The sequence below is a fragment of the Nipponia nippon genome, unplaced genomic scaffold (genome assembly GCF_047370975.1).
Source record: "Nipponia nippon isolate SJK-2023a ecotype South Korea unplaced genomic scaffold, ASM4737097v1 scaffold_63, whole genome shotgun sequence".
Lineage (NCBI taxonomy): Eukaryota > Metazoa > Chordata > Aves > Pelecaniformes > Threskiornithidae > Nipponia > Nipponia nippon.
The window spans coordinates 232694-247264 of NW_028262384.1; the positions used below are offsets into that span (position 1 = coordinate 232694).

General features: G+C 63.2%; 1 protein-coding gene across 1 annotated transcript; it reads left to right on the forward strand.

Annotated features, from left to right (window-relative positions):
* The first annotated feature begins 1017 nt into the window (after nt 1-1017).
* Nucleotides 1018-10948, forward strand: LOC148051221 (antigen WC1.1-like). The gene is made up of 15 exons (XM_087738280.1): nt 1018-1092; nt 2051-2365; nt 3704-4012; nt 4249-4563; nt 5512-5838; nt 5926-6240; nt 6596-6910; nt 7396-7458; nt 7543-7857; nt 8233-8268; nt 8550-8687; nt 9412-9498; nt 9933-10016; nt 10234-10386; nt 10705-10948. Exons 1-15 carry the CDS (start codon nt 1026-1028, stop codon nt 10887-10889), a joined length of 3024 nt encoding a protein of 1007 aa, XP_087594406.1. The 5' UTR covers nt 1018-1025; the 3' UTR covers nt 10890-10948.
* Nucleotides 10949-14571: the final 3623 nt, after the last annotated feature.

Consider the following 14571-nt stretch of genomic DNA (forward strand, 5'->3'; position numbering starts at 1 on the left):
ATGGCCGTGGGGCTTGGTGCAGAGCGGCCGTGTGCATCAGCGGGGCATGCCGGGGGCCGGGAGCTGCCCGGCCCCGTGTCTGCGAGGCCGAAGGAGCAGCCCCTGCAGCCCTGGCTGGAGCAGTCGGGCTGGGGGTGGCTCGGGGGCACCGCAGGGATGTGCCTGGGCACGGTGCCAGGAGGAAACCACAGACTTCCTGCCCGGGCGCTGCGCTGCGGGGGGAGCGCGGCGAGCGCTGCGAGGCCCCGTGGGCTGTGGTTTGTGCACCTGCAGGCTCCAGCTCCCGATCCGCCTGTGGGGAAGAACGGCCGCTCGGGGACAGGCTGAGAGTCAGGGGCCTGCCTGAGCCTCTGGGCTGCAGGTCTGCTGCCAGGGCAAGGCCATGGCCCAGCTCTGGCTCCTGCGAGGGACCCACGGTGGGGCTGTGCAGGGAGGGACGGGCGAGCCAGCCCTCCTGGGATGGAGCTCTTCCCCTGCCCAAGGCCCTTGCCCAGCTGCTGCTCCCAGCACAGTGGGGTCTGTAGCAGGGGCAGGGGCTGTTTCCTTCCCATCCTGACACAGACCCTGGTGCAGTCCCAGCTCTGTGGTTCCCACGTCTCATGGTGGAGCTGGACACTTGTCTCTTGGCCTCTTGGATGAGCCCACCGTAGAAGATGCTCAGTGCTCCCAGTGCCCACAGCAGGGTGCAAGGGGTGACGGACTCATTTCCCCTCCACACTCAGCTTCTCCCATGACGATCCCCTGCCACAGTGACCATGACACCGGCAGCGGGACATATATGTCCTTCATATATGGTCATGAACGGCGCTGGAGAAGTTCATTGGAGGGCTGGGCTGTGTCGGAGGGGAGATAGCTCCCGATAATGTCTCAAAAGGTGCTGCTGCTTTGATTGGCTCCTCCTGCAGCTGGGTCGGCATCTGCAGAGATATATTACCCTCCCATCGTCGTTGTCCCCGTGAGTCCCCAGGAGCCGTGGCAGGGAGTGGGGCACAGCAGGGCTGTGCCAGCAGGGCAGGAGGCTCAGGATGGGGATGGAGGCAGTCCTGTCCCCTCGGGTGCTGTGGCTGCTCCTCTGGGTGCAGCTGTGCAGGGGTAAGTGCCAGTTCCCTTGTCTCACAGCCCAGGGCCAGCGGGTACCAGCGGGGTCATCGGGATCCCTTTGGGAATGGGGTTTCTTTACAGGCTCCGCTCAGACAAGGGTCAGAAGGTGCTCAGGTCCATGGACCTTCTGCCTTTCCCTCTGCCTCTCTGTGTTTAAGGCAGCCTGTGCCTGCCTGCATTTATGGACACCCCCATCCTGGGTGACCCTTTTGGGACCCCTTGTACCCCAGGTCTGTGCCCCTGAGGCTGGCAGTGGCCCAGGTGGTGATGGCAGCACTCAGTGATCCCTAGGGCACAGCCAATCTCCAGGGTGCCCCAGAGGGTTTGTGTGCTGCTCCCTGCCCCAGGGTGCAGGGGAACCCCGACCCCAGGAAGGCAGTTCGTGCCCCACAGAGAGAAGGGGCCTGGGCTGTGTGCACCCACAGGTGGCAGAGAAGTTTCCTTCCTGGGGGCTCCAGCCAAGCACAGGTGTTGGGCTGATGCCTGGCACAAGGAGGGGATGTGGGTTAGGGGGACCCTTGGGATCATCTCGGTGCTCCCTGAGGACATGGGAAGCCCTGGGGGTGGTGTGGGTTTGGGTGGCGGCAGGGCAGGTGGTGGGCAGGGGAAGCTGCGGGCCTGGGGGCATGGGGCTTTCCAGGGTGTGCTTGGCTGGGGAGGAGATGGTGCCCTGTGCAGGGCCTGGGGGCACGATGTGTGGGTGGGCATGGGCAGGGGGCTGTTGGAGTGGGAGGAGGTGCCAAGGGCTGTGGGGCAGTGAATGGCCCAGCAGGGCTGGAGTTGGCCCCCCCAGCCTGCACAGCCCATGGGGAGAGGAGGGACCCCCACACTTCCCCAGGGACAGCTCAGGGAGGAGAGGGCTCCCAGCCTGGTGCTGTGACTCGACTCCCAGACCTGCAGTCTGGGGCTCGGCCCTCTCCTGACCGGTCCCGTGTTTTGGTGTTTGAAGGGGCTGCGGAGGTGAGGCTGGAGGCTGGCGGCAGGCGCTGTGCTGGGAGAGTGGAGGTGAAACACCAGGGCCAGTGGGGGACCGTGTGTGATGACTCCTGGGACATGGACAATGCTGCAGTGGTTTGTAAGCAGCTGGGCTGTGGGTCTGCTGTTGAAGCTCATGACAACGCACACTTTGGGCCAGGATCTGGCCCCATTTGGATGGATGATGTTGACTGTGGTGGCACCGAGTCTGCCCTGTCTGACTGCAGACACAGTGGATGGGGTCAAAGCAACTGTGGTCACGGTGAGGATGCTGGAGTGACGTGTTCAGGTAAGGGGTCAGCCCATCCCCCACCTTTGAGGCCAGGATGCAGGGAGGGAACTGGCTGTGCCCTCAGGAAGAAATGAGCAGACACCAGATCAGGGCCCAGTGTGGCCGGTCGCACTGCTGAGCTGGGACAGATGTTGCTGCTTCTGCCAGTGCCTGAGGAAAGCCCCGTGAGAGCCCACCCTGGGTGCGCACACCCTTCCTGGTCCCTGAGGGGGCTCAGCCCAGACTCCGTTGGTGCCTGGGGCTCAGGTGAAACCCCCTCCCTGCCCCTTGGTGTCTGTTGGTGCCCATCTTTCTCCTCCCATTCAGCCAGGACCTGTCTGGCATTGCCAGGGGCCAGGTCCCCCCATGCCAGAGGCACTGAGAGCTGCTCATGCGGCCACCCACAGCCCCAGGGAAGGGTGCAGAATAACGGGGGACTTTCAGGTTGTGCCTCCTGGCGGGCATGAGTCCCTCGGCCTAAGCAAAGGGGCTGCTCAGAGGGGGAAAGTGCTGGCCTTGAGCAGAGGAGCAGAGGGGCACATGGCACCCCATTCCTCTCCCAGGGTCACCCCGCGAGAGCCAGCCCACGTGGACATGGCCCCGTGCTGTCAGTGCTGACCCGCTGCCCAGCCTCTCTTGCCTACCCCAGCCCCGGCTGCCCTGTGCCACAGGGGCTTTGCCAGCCCTTGCACTGTCCTCGGTGCCTGTCCTTGCACAGGGAGCTCGTGTCAGCGCAGGGCTGCCCCTCTGCCCGCTCTCCTGCCCTCTGCCTGGCCGTTGGTGGGGATGTGCGTGCCTGGCAGTGCACTCTGGCCCTGGCTGAGGACCCCCTCCCTGCGCAGGTGCCAGAGTGGGGGGCTGGCACAGACACTGACTGTACCTAGAGCTGTGCCATAGCTGTACCCCGTGAAATGGCCCATCTAACAGCAGTGCCCCAACAGCCTGAGACTGCCCTGAGAGAAGGGTGTGTTTCTGGCGATTCCAAGGGTTCCTCAGCCAGGCCCTGAGCTCAGTGGGCAGATCAGGCTGCAGCAGCCAACAGTGCCTTGGCCAGTCTCCCTGGGCCCCAAGTGCTCGGAGCGCTGCCAGGAAGCCCAGGGTCTCCAAAATGGCAGCAGTTTGTCTGAGCAGTGCCTACGGCTGGGGGTTTGGGAGAGAAGCAAGGCCACAAGTGCTGTGCTGATGTCTGAGGAGCGGCAGGGTGTCCCTGGTGTGTTTGAGCCATCAGCAGCCACTGGGAGCTGCTGGGAGGGTCGTGGGGCTCTGTGCCTGTGGCCACCTTGCAGACCAGGTGGGACGTGGGCATGTAACTGCCAGAGGGCTCTGGGAACTCTCTGGGGACTTTGCTTGCTCCAGGATTTGTCCAGCTGGTCGGAGGGGAGAGCCCCTGCTCAGGACGCGTGGAGATCCGCGATGGGAACCAGTGGAAACCTGTCTGTGACTCAGACTTTGGTCCCAAAGCTGCCGACGTGGTCTGCAGGGAGTTGCAGTGTGGTGCAGCCCTGCCTGTGCCCAGGGCAGCTCACTTTGGAGAAGGTGTTGGTGCCATGTGGGACAGAGAGCTGCAGTGTGTGGGGAATGAATCCTTCCTCATGTTCTGCCCCAGGGGATCGCGCAGAGACCAGCCCTGCACCCACACGAACGCCGCTGGTGTCACCTGTACACGTAAGGACTGAGGGTGGGGTGTTCCATATCTGGGGGTGTGCTGGGGCCAAGGGGAGCAGGGCAGGGACAGTGCCATGCTGTGCTGGGTGTGAGGGCTGGAAGGGGTCATGGGGTTGTCTGCAGCCCTAAAATCAGGCAGAAAGAGGAGAAAGGCAGGCTCTCCTCCATTTGGCTGCTCCATCTCCTGACGAAGTGAGAGCACCATTCTGCCCTGTCTCATCCTTCTCTGTCCGCAGAGTACACAGGGTTCAGGCTGGTGAACGGCAGGATGGCGTGTGAGGGGAGGGTGGAGGTCCAGGTGCTGGGGTCCTGGGGCACCCTCTGTGCCTCCCGCTGGGATCTCTCGGACGCCCACGTTCTCTGTCGTCACCTCGACTGCGGGTTTGCTGAGTCCATTCCCAGAGGAGGGTATTTTGGGAGAGGCACGGGACCTGTCTGGAGAGACTCATTCCACTGTGATGGGACTGAAGCCCACCTGGGACAGTGCCCAGTGACCGCCCTGGGGGCCTCACCGTGCTCCCATGAGAACGATGCTGCTGTCATTTGCTCAGGTGAGTGCTGGGACAGCGCTGTGTTAACTCCATTTGTCCCTTGGGTGTGACATGGCCACCCAAAGCGAGGGACCCCATGGCAGCACCGGGCTGCATTTCTCCCTGGAGAAACCCTAGCTTCACCAGGAATGCTCTGGAGAGCTTTATCTGCTCAGACTGACCACTCTGATGTGTGAGAGCTGAGGAGTGAACAGGGTCAGGCATCTCTGCTCCCCCAGAGCAGGGACTCAGGCCCTGGGGCCATCGTCAGGCCCAGGGTTCTCGGCTCTCCTGCTGCAGGACAGACCCAGGACGGGGCTGTGGGGCTCAGCTCCATCCCTCTGGCTGCAGACAGCTCTGTCCCAGCCCCACAGAGACCCCCACAGAGCCCAATCCCACACCCGTGGGGGCTGCCCAGGTGCCCCCAGCAGCAGGCCTGGGTGTGAACTACAGAGCAGGGCTGGGCTTTGCCCTCGCTTCTGGTCAGCACAAATCCCAATCCTGTCCTGTTTGATCGGGAAGGCCCCCCTTGCTCTGCTCCCTGCCAGGGACACAGGCTCCCAGGCCCAGATCCCCAGGGATGCAGAGGGGCAGAAGCGTGGGTGATCTGCCCCATGGCTCAGCAGTGCCAATGGCAGCGCTGAGGTGGGGCAAGGCTTGTCCTGGGGCTGCCTGTCCCCAGGCCACCGCCGGCTGCTGCTCCCTCCTGCGGGAGCTGCCCCATCTGCCTCAGCAGGGACGTGTTGGGTGGCTCTGCCCCACCAAGAGCCAAGAGAGTGTCTTGCTCAGGAAGGCTCAGGGACTGGGGAACCAAGCCTGTGGAAAGCTGCTCCTGAAGCTGACCGCAGAGGGCTGGGGGCAGGCGGGTGAGCTGCAGGGGGTTGTGAGGGTTGGAGAGCCTGGAGAGGTGCTGCAGGTTTGTGGGCTGTCTGGTGGTGCTGAGGGCTGGGGCATGGCTGCTCTCCCCAGGCCCAGGCAGCTCCACATCCCTGCGGCTGGTGGGTGGAGGGAGCCGGTGCGACGGGCGAGTGGAGATCTTGCAGCGCGGGACGTGGGGCCGAGTCCTGGATGAGCAGTGGGACATGCAGGAGGCCAGCGTGGTGTGCCGGCAGCTGCGGTGCGGAGAGGCAGAGAGAGCCTACAACCCCCCGAAGCCGCAGAGAGGGACGGGTCCCGTGGGGCTGCGAGGGGTCCGGTGCGCAGGGCACGAGGCCAACCTGACCCTCTGCAACACCTCCGTGCCTGAGAGCGCGCTGGCAGCAGGGATTGCAGAGGACGTGGGGGTCGTTTGCTGGGGTGAGTGGCACTGCACAGGGCCCCCCAGGCTCTGGGCTGGGTGGGCAGCCGGCCCCTGAGGGCAGCTGGGGTTTCTTCCTGCTGCAGGGAGCCGGCAGGTCCGGCTGGTGAACGGGCCCGGGCGCTGTGCTGGCAGAGTGGAGATCTACCACCAGGGCAGCTGGGGGACTGTCTGCGATGACGGCTGGGACCTGTCTGATGCCGCCGTCGTTTGCCAGCAGCTGGGCTGCGGAGGGGCGGTGGAGGCGGTTGGCTCCGCTTGGTTTGGGGAAGGCTCCGGTCAGATATGGCTGGAGAGCGTGAACTGCTCCGGGGCCGAAGCTGCTGTCTGGGACTGCCCGGCAGGGTCCTGGGGGCAGCACGACTGCGGGCACAAAGAGGACGCAGGAGTCGTCTGCTCAGGTCTGTGCTGGGAGCTGTGGTGGGAGCCCAGTGCCCGGGGAGGCCGGGACGAGGGGAGATCCAGCAACGGCCGAGGCTGTCCCTGGCTGCCTCTGAGCCCCTGCCTGAGCCTGTCCTGGGGACACCCATGCACGAACCCCCTCGGTCCCACTGGGGGCCCCTTGGAAGCTGAGCTGTCCCCAAGGCTTAGCGGGGAGGGCATGGGTGTCTGTCCGTCAGGGACTTCTCTCTGCCCCAGCAAAAGGGTGACTTGCTGTCCATGCCTCTGCCTGGCTGAGGGCCTGGGGGGTGAAGAGGCTTCTCTGCTCCCATAGCCCCAGAGCAGCCTGTTCCCCTCTGGGGTCTTTCCTCCCAGATTTCATGGCCCTGAGGCTGCACAACAGCACCAACTGCTCCGGGCGCCTGCAGGTGTTCTACAATGGCACATGGGGGACTGTTTGCTCCAACTCAATGACTCCCCAAACGGTGTCGCTGGCATGCAAGGAGCTGGGCTGTGGGGATGGAGGGACGCTGGAGACACGCCTGCCCTATGGTAGGGTGTCTGGCCCCACCTGGCTGGATCGCGTGGAGTGTGGGGAGAGACACAGCTCCTTCTGGCAGTGTCCTTCTGCTCCCTGGGACCCACAGTCGTGTGATGACCTGCGAGACGAGACCCACATCACCTGCAATGGTAATTCGGAGCTCCCCGGGCACCAGCATCCCCCCAGCTCCTGCTCCCTGCTGGGCACAGTCAAGCGCAGAGACAGGGCCCACAGGGGCTTTCACTTTACGTGCCAGACCCTGCTGCTTGTGGTGGCACAAATGGGACTTCAGCTCTCAGAGCCCCACACATTCCCCAGGAGTTGTCATGCAGGCTCCCAGCAGCGCCCGGGGGAGGCAGAGGTGTCTGCAGGCAAGGTCTCAGAAGAGACCAGCCAGGGCTCCAAGGAGCTCCAAGGAGCTCCATGGACGCCCTCCTGCTGCTCTGTGAACCAGGGTCCCTCTGGGGCTGAGCAGTCAGGGTCCCCCACATTGCCGTGCGTGTCCCCTGAAGGACTGGGGTTCAGCTGCTGCCATGAGCGAGGCGGCACGGGGAGGCGTGAGCAGAGCTCAGCCCCACGCTCTGCTGCACGACCCCCTTCAGCAGCCCCTTCACCGCAGCATTTCCTTCTGCAGGGAGACGGCCAGAAACACCCCCGGCCCTGAGGACCGTGTGCCCAAACTCCACGAGCTGCACAGGTAGCTGCTCCTCTGCATGCCCCTCTGGCCTGGCAGGGCTCTGCCTGCTGTCCCGGTGCCCTGGGAGGTCTCTGCCTTCTCCAGACAGGGAAAAGATTCGTGCCGTGGGAGGCGAGAGTGGGTGCTCGGGCAGAGTGGAGGTCTGGCATCACGGCTCCTGGGGGACGGTGTGTGACGACTCCTGGGACATGCGGGATGCCGAGGTGGCCTGCAGGCAGCTGGGCTGTGGCCCCGCGGTGTCTGCCCTGGATGAGGCTGCGTTTGGGGAGGGGACGGGCCCCATCTGGCTGGAGCAGGTGGAGTGCCGGGGGACAGAGCCATCTCTGCAGGACTGCTGGGCTCGGCCTGGGGACAGCGGTGCCTGCCGGCACAAGGAGGATGCTGCCGTGCGCTGCTCAGGTGAGCGGCAGGGCTGGGACCCTTGCTGGAGCTCTTGGCAGAGCTCCTGAGAGCAAGGCCGTCCTTGTGGAGCCTGGGAGCCTGGTGCCAAGTGGGCAGCAGCCTCTGTGGGGCTGGATGTCCTCTGGCTTCTGCCTGCAGGGCCCTGCAGCCCCCAGGGGCATCTCCTGGGCTACCTGTGCCATGCTGCCCAATAGCCAGAGCAGGGCCCTGGGCTCTGTCCTGGCCACCCTGACCAGTTTTGCAGGAGGGGCAATTTGGGTGGGCTGTGTCAGGGATACATGCACATACACACAGATGACGTGTGAGAGAGGACGCTCCCTGGTACCTGCACACCCACCCTCTCAGCCCAGCTCTCCTTCTCCTCTTCTACAGCTGCACCCACGAGAGCAGCACCTATGCTCCAACCAGGTAACCTGTCCTCCGCACTGGCATTGCGTCTTCTCAGGGCCAGCTGTGACCCATGGCGGGAGAGAAGGAGCTCCTTGCCAGGATGTGAAACTCCAGGCACTGGGATAGCAGTGGGGTGGGGGCATTGGGGAGGGCTGACATTTCCCCATCAGGGTGGGATCTTCCTCATGATTCACTCCTGGGGTCATCTACCCCTGGTGTAATGGGGTCAGGACTGGGGTGTCCCAGCCCCCCACCTCTCCCAGGCCTGGTGCTGCCCTTTTTGTGCTCCTGCCATGCAGATCCCACCCGGGGCCGTCCGACCGTCAGCGGGAGAGTCTCATTGCCCGTCATCATCTGCATCATCCTGGGGGCCCTTCTCTGCCTTGTCCTGGCCCTCCTGGCCGGGCAAGTGCGAAGCGCCAGGGCTGGGCGCGGAGGTGGGTGGCGGGGAAAGGTGCCTCCTGGCAAGGCCAGGGGTGCTGTGAGGTGTGAGTGAGTGGCACAGGCAGAGCTGGGGGGATAAGGGTGTGTGCTGCCTTCATTCCCATGCACCGCCTCCTTGACTGCCTGACCATGGGCCACCAGCAGCAAGGGGCAGAGAGAGTGCAGACACGGGGGGAGGTAGGGATGGGTTGAAGACAGAAATGGCAGAGCTGGGCTGGGGGAGATGGGAGCAGAGGGAGGACAGAGGAGGACATCACACTGGCAGTGCTCTGGGCAGCTGTGGAGGGGGCTATGGGGCAGGGGAGATGCCAGGAGGAACGCAGGGCAGCAGGGTCGATCCCCATGGTTTCAGGCCCCCAGGCTGTTCCTCTGTCCAGCCCTGACCTCCCCCCAGGATCCATGGGGCAGAGAGGGGGCAGCTCCAGGGGAAGAGGGAAGGCGGGAGCTGCTCCAAGCTCAGCATGAGGGAGCTGACCCAGGGGCCAGAGGGGCACAGGGGCTGTTTCTGAGGGGACGGTGCGATTGTGTCGCTGCCCCAGACTATGTCCATGGGGACATTGCCCTCACTGAGGAAGTGGTAGCGGTGACCAGACAGCACAGCAGGGCTGTCCTATGGCAATAGCCTTTTGCTGGCCCAGAGGACCAAAGCTGGGGGAGCAGAGTGGGATCCTGTCCCATCTCTGCCTGTTCCTGGGCCAGCCCTCCTGCTGTCCACAGGCTCTGGGAGAGCTGGCCCTGAGGCCGTGTATGAGGAGATCGGTTACAGCCCGGCGTGGGAGAAGCAGGCGAGGTTCAGTGGCTCAGGTGGGTGTGGGTTCCTCCCGGGGGGCACATCTGCCAGGCTCTTCCCTGTCAACCCCACCCATGGCTGACCCCTGCAGTCCCCTGGCCCATGGTCCCTGCAGTGCTGGGGCTGTGGGGGCTGTGGGGAGAGCAGCCAGGTCCTGGGCCCAAGAGAGGAGCTTCCTCCCCACCAGTTCTTCCCGTCCCAGCTGGGGACAGCCCCTCTCTGCCTGTCCCTGCACCCCTCTGGGACACGTGAGGGGGGAGGGAAGGGGCTGTCCCGGGGCAGCTCTGGGAGCCCCTTTGAGACAGGGTTTGTCCCAGGGGAGCAAGGTGAGTCCTGAGCCCTTTCCCCACTCAGCCCTGCCTCTGTGGGTCCCCCGTCCCCAGCAGCACTGACCACAAGCCTGGTCAGCAGAGCGCACTCCCCTAACAGCCGCTGCGCCTCTCTCCAGGCTCCTCTTCAGAGGGGTCCCTGACCGAGCTGCAGCCCTACCCCGGGGACAGCAAGGAGGAGGATGGTCCGGGATCAGCAGCAGGTAATAGGGTGCGGGAAGGAGTGGATCTCTCCTCCCTGCAGACATGGGAAGAACAGCGGTGTCACTGAGTGTCTCTGTGGGAGTTGGGGAGGACATGGGGGGTGTCTCCTGTGGTGCTGCCAACACCGGTGTCTGAGCCCCATGTCCCTGCGCATCCTCCCATCCTCTGCTCTGCAAATGTATCTTCTCCCTGTCACCAGCTCCCCTCTCCTTTCAGATGTCCCTGTCCTGCCTGGAGGTGACCCAGCGGATGGCTATGATGATGCCAGAGAGGTTTCTGAGCCTGGGGAAGATCGTGCCCCTGGGCAGGGAGACTGGGAAATGGCCAGGGCACCAGAGGAGGCAGCAGGACCCAGGGATGCACCTGGAGGTGAGAGGGAAAGAGAGCGCTGCCGGATCCTGGGCTGCCATCCCTGGTGCCGGATGAATCGTTGTACTGAAAGGCCCAAAATTTTGGGATGAGGGATTGTGGCCCAGGAATTTTCCTTGGGGGCCCGGGGGTGGGAGAGGGAGCTGAACGTCTCAGGACTGGTGAGGAGAAGGGAGGAAGGTGATGTACAGAGCAGGAGGGGCACCCCATGGGGAGAACGTGCAATGGCTGCCTTGCTGCTTGCAGGGGCAAAGCTGTGCTCCCAGAGACGTGCTGGGGCCCCTGGAGCTGAGGGAGATGCCTGGTCCCTGTCCCCAGAGAGCGCAGGCTATGACGATGCTGAAGAGGTGTCTCTGGCACATCCCCCTGAGGACACACAGGCTGTGCCACCGGAGCTCAGTGCACAACAGTCCCTGAGCCCCGCGCCAGGAGAGCCCGTCCCTGCCGTGCAGCTGGGTGCAGCCAGGAGGGAGGAGAGGTCTGTGCAGCTGGGAGAGCCGTGAGCACCAGGGAACCGTCTCCCTTTTCCCACGGGCAGCAGAAACAGCCGGGCATTTCCTCTCTTTTTATTCCCCTGTTTTTGCATCGTGCTTCCACATTTGTTCTTATTAAAAGCCTTTAGGGAGTTGAGCCACAGCTGGTGCTTGCGTGGGCAGGTGTCAGGGTGTCTCCCTGAGGCTGATTGGGAGGAGCACAGCACAAAGACATGGTGGTGGGGAAGGGGCACATCTCAGGGATAGACAGCAGCCTCGGGGTCAGATTGTGGGGCTGCGAGAGCCCCTGGTCCCTGGGGAATATTCCTGCTGAGAGAGACATTTCCATCCTGCCAGCCACAGTTTCCAGCCAAAATGTCTCTCTCCAAGGTCCCGTGAGTGCCCATCTCTTCACTTCAGCGTTCCCCAGTTGCTCTTTCCTCTCCCACAGCAGTGTTGCCCCGTTCCCTGCTGGGAGCTCCTCCAGCCCTGGGGTGACCCTGGGGGGGGGCCAGGGGGAGCCCAGGCTCACACACCCCTCTGCCCTGGTCCCGAGAGCTTTCCTGCTGGCAGCCCCCGGTCCCAAGCCAGCCCCTCCATCCCCAGCCCTGGGCCCATCTCTCCCTGTGGAGATGCAGGGCTGGAGCCTGCCCCGGTGGGGGTTTCCCATGGGATGGAGGCTGTGTTTGCAGTGCCCATGTGTGTCACCCATCCCCTTGGGGGTCTCGCCCTGGAAACACTGCTTTCCCGTGGATGTCCCACAGTCGTGCTCTGCCCAGCGTGGGGCAGCAGTGCAGAGGGTTGGGGTCTCACTGTCACGCCCTCGGGTAGGTCCTCGGGAGCTGCAGGAGCAAGCCCAGATCTGGGGCACAGTGCTGATCCTGCCTTGCTCCAGAGCACAGACCCAGCCTGCAGGGCCGGATTGTTCAGGCCCCAAAATGCCATGAAACGGGCTCTCTCTGCTCAGGTGTGCTGCCCCCTCACACACCCCCAGGGCCTGTGGCTCATCTCCCTGAGGAGGAGGAGGCAAAGCTCTGCCAGGTGCCAGAATAAGGGAGAAATAGTACAGCAGGGGAGGGCAGAGCTGGTGGGGAGGTGGCATGGGACACACAGTGGGCTTTTCTGCGTTGTCTGCCTGTGGTGGCTTGAATCCGCAGGTCAGTGTCCATACTGGTGCCCACTGTCCTGTGTTCAGAAGACATCCCCGCCCCCCCCTCTTCTTTGCTTCACTTTTGTACCTTATTTCTTCGAAATTTCTTTCTCACCATTCCCAGGGGCTGGAGACCCTGCAGTGAAAGGCCATATCTCACAACCCAGGTGTTCTGCCACTGAGCTACATCCCTTTGACACCTGCCAGCAGGAGAGACACTCTCCTCCCGTGACGTGACCAGCACAGTCCTGTTGTCCCCCTTGGTGCCTCAGGGACCCTCTGCAGAAAAGAGCATTGGAACCCTCCTGAGATGGGGGAAATTCAGGACTACCTCTGCACTGGGGCCTGATCCTGGCACAGGGCTGTACTACAGAGCACTGCCCCTCCACGTCTCTGCAGGGCAATGGGGCAGAAGCAGGCTCTTGCTGCAGGCGCTGCTCCCACGCTCTGGCCCACCCTGGGGTGTTTTGATGAAGAGGAGCAAAGCCCTTCCCTTGAGCCTCCCCTGCCCCCCAGGGCTACAGCCCTCTGTGTCACATCTGTCCCCAACTACACAGCAGGAGCCGAGCAACAGGCTGAGGGAAATGCCCTCCCTGGGCTGAGGTGCCCCCAGGCTCTGATTGCAGCCCAGGGCATGCGGTGGAGGGGACACAGGAGCAGGAAGCTCACAGCCCCTCATCCAGGCACTGGGCCTCCCCCTGCACCCCTCTGCCCCCCAGCATCCCTGCAGGTGGGGGGAAGGGCAAGCTTCCCTCTCCCTGGGGCTAAGGGTGTGGGTTGGGCTCAGGGACCTTTCCATTCCTTCGGCATTGAGGACTCTGCTGATGGCAAAGCAGTGTCCTGCAACAGCCCTGGCTGGGCTCTGTGTGGCAGGGGGGGTGAGCATGGTCAGCTGTTAACTGAAAGGCCAACGGTTTGGCCACACGCAGGGGTGGTGTCCTCGTGGTGCTACAGCTGGGGCAATTGTGTCGCCCAGTGCCATAGAGTTGTTCCCCAGTGAGCCCCTGCCTGGCAGAGAGGGCTTGGGGGAATCAAAACCAGACCGCAGTCACCGTGAACTTCTGGAGTGGTGGAGTGGAGGAGGTAAGGGGATGGGCTGCTCATCCAGTCTGCTTTGCACACATGGCCCCAGGGCCCAGCCTTCTCAGTGACTCTGCTATTCTTGCTCAGGAACAACCTAGAAGGACTCTTTTGGAGCAGTGAGAGTCCTGCAGGCTCTGTCCCTGCAGCCAAGCATTTTCAAGCTCATGCTCAAAGCTGGCCAGACAGTAACCCTGCTTGGACAGAGAGTCTCTCCCTCTCCCAGTCCTCTCACTTGCACTCAGTCACGAAAAAAGCTAAACTCCTCTGGAGGTGCTGGACAGCTGGAGAGCACCAGCTGAATGATCCTCAGCACGGCTTTGTCAGCTGTCCTGGGCACATGAGAGGTCTTATTGGGACAGAACTCCCTCCGGAGGGAGGATGCCGCCATTCAGGCCTCAGCTCCAGGGAGTGCGTCTCCCTGGGACTGCGGGGATGGTGGCCTCTGGTCTGGGAAATGGGGTCCAGGTGAAGGAAGTGTGTGAGGATGGCACCAGTCTGTGCACCACTGAGAATGACAAAGAGGAGAGAGACGGGGTCTTTGCAGAGACCCCGCAGAGGAGAGATCTCGATCCCTGTGGAGCAGGGAAGGAGGGACAGCTGGAGACCACCCCGGAGGAGCACTGAAGGGAGAGTCCTGCCCAGGCAGGGGCTGAGGACTGTTGGTGCTGGAGGAAGGCTCCTTCTAAGCCACAGATCTACAGCTACAGAGCCGCCATGGTGCTCTGGCAAGAGGTGAAGGAGCAAGCAGGGCTGGGGCAGGCTGGAAGAAGGCAGATGGGCTTTGCAAAGATGTAAGGGAGAAAATGATTGCTGAAGCCTGCGGTTGAAGCAGGGACCTTGAGATCTTCAGTCAGACTCTCCCAGCTGAGCTACTTCAGCCCTGCCTTGCCCCCCCAGCCCTTGTCCCTGTGGCAGCGGTGCCAGGCCACAGGCTGACACACAGGAGGAGGCTCCTCAGGGAGGTTCCCAGGGAAAAGCTGTGCCCAGCCTCAGGCAGAGGGGACCTGGCCCCTCCCTGCCTCCAAGGCCCCGTGGGCTCCAGGTTTGGTGGAGGCCAGCTCGCACTGGCTGTGCCAAGATGTGTGGGGGCCTTGTACAAATGTGACAGTGGCAAAGGTAAGTGGGCAGGCCAGGCATGGGCAGCTGTAAAGGCTCGAGGTGGAAGAATTGTGGGACTGGTGGAAGACCTTATCTCCTTGCCCCTGGAAGGCCTCCCTCCCACCACCCTTTTTTCCCCAGCTCAACTTCACCCCTTTGTTCCCAACTCTTCTGCCCCTGAGCAGTGCAGGGGGATGGGGAATGGAGGCTGTGGTCAGTCCAGAACAGTTCCTCTCTGTGGCTCCTTCCTTCTCACACTTTTCCCATGGGGTCCGTCTTGTGGGCTACAGTCCTTTGAGATGAACTTGCTCCAGCATGGGCTCTCCTCAAGCCACCATTCTTGCAGGAAATATCCTACGTCTCCAGGCTTGGGTCCTCCAC

Bases quoted from the DNA above. Each gene is read 5' to 3' on its own strand.
- LOC148051221 (XM_087738280.1), top strand. From the start codon at position 1,026: ATGGGGATGGAGGCAGTCCTGTCCCCTCGGGTGCTGTGGCTGCTCCTC. The intron at 7,858-8,232 runs GTGAGCGGCAGG...CCTCTTCTACAG, and splicing joins TGCTGCCGTGCGCTGCTCAG to CTGCACCCACGAGAGCAGCA. The intron at 8,269-8,549 runs GTAACCTGTCCT...CCTGCCATGCAG, and splicing joins AGCACCTATGCTCCAACCAG to ATCCCACCCGGGGCCGTCCG.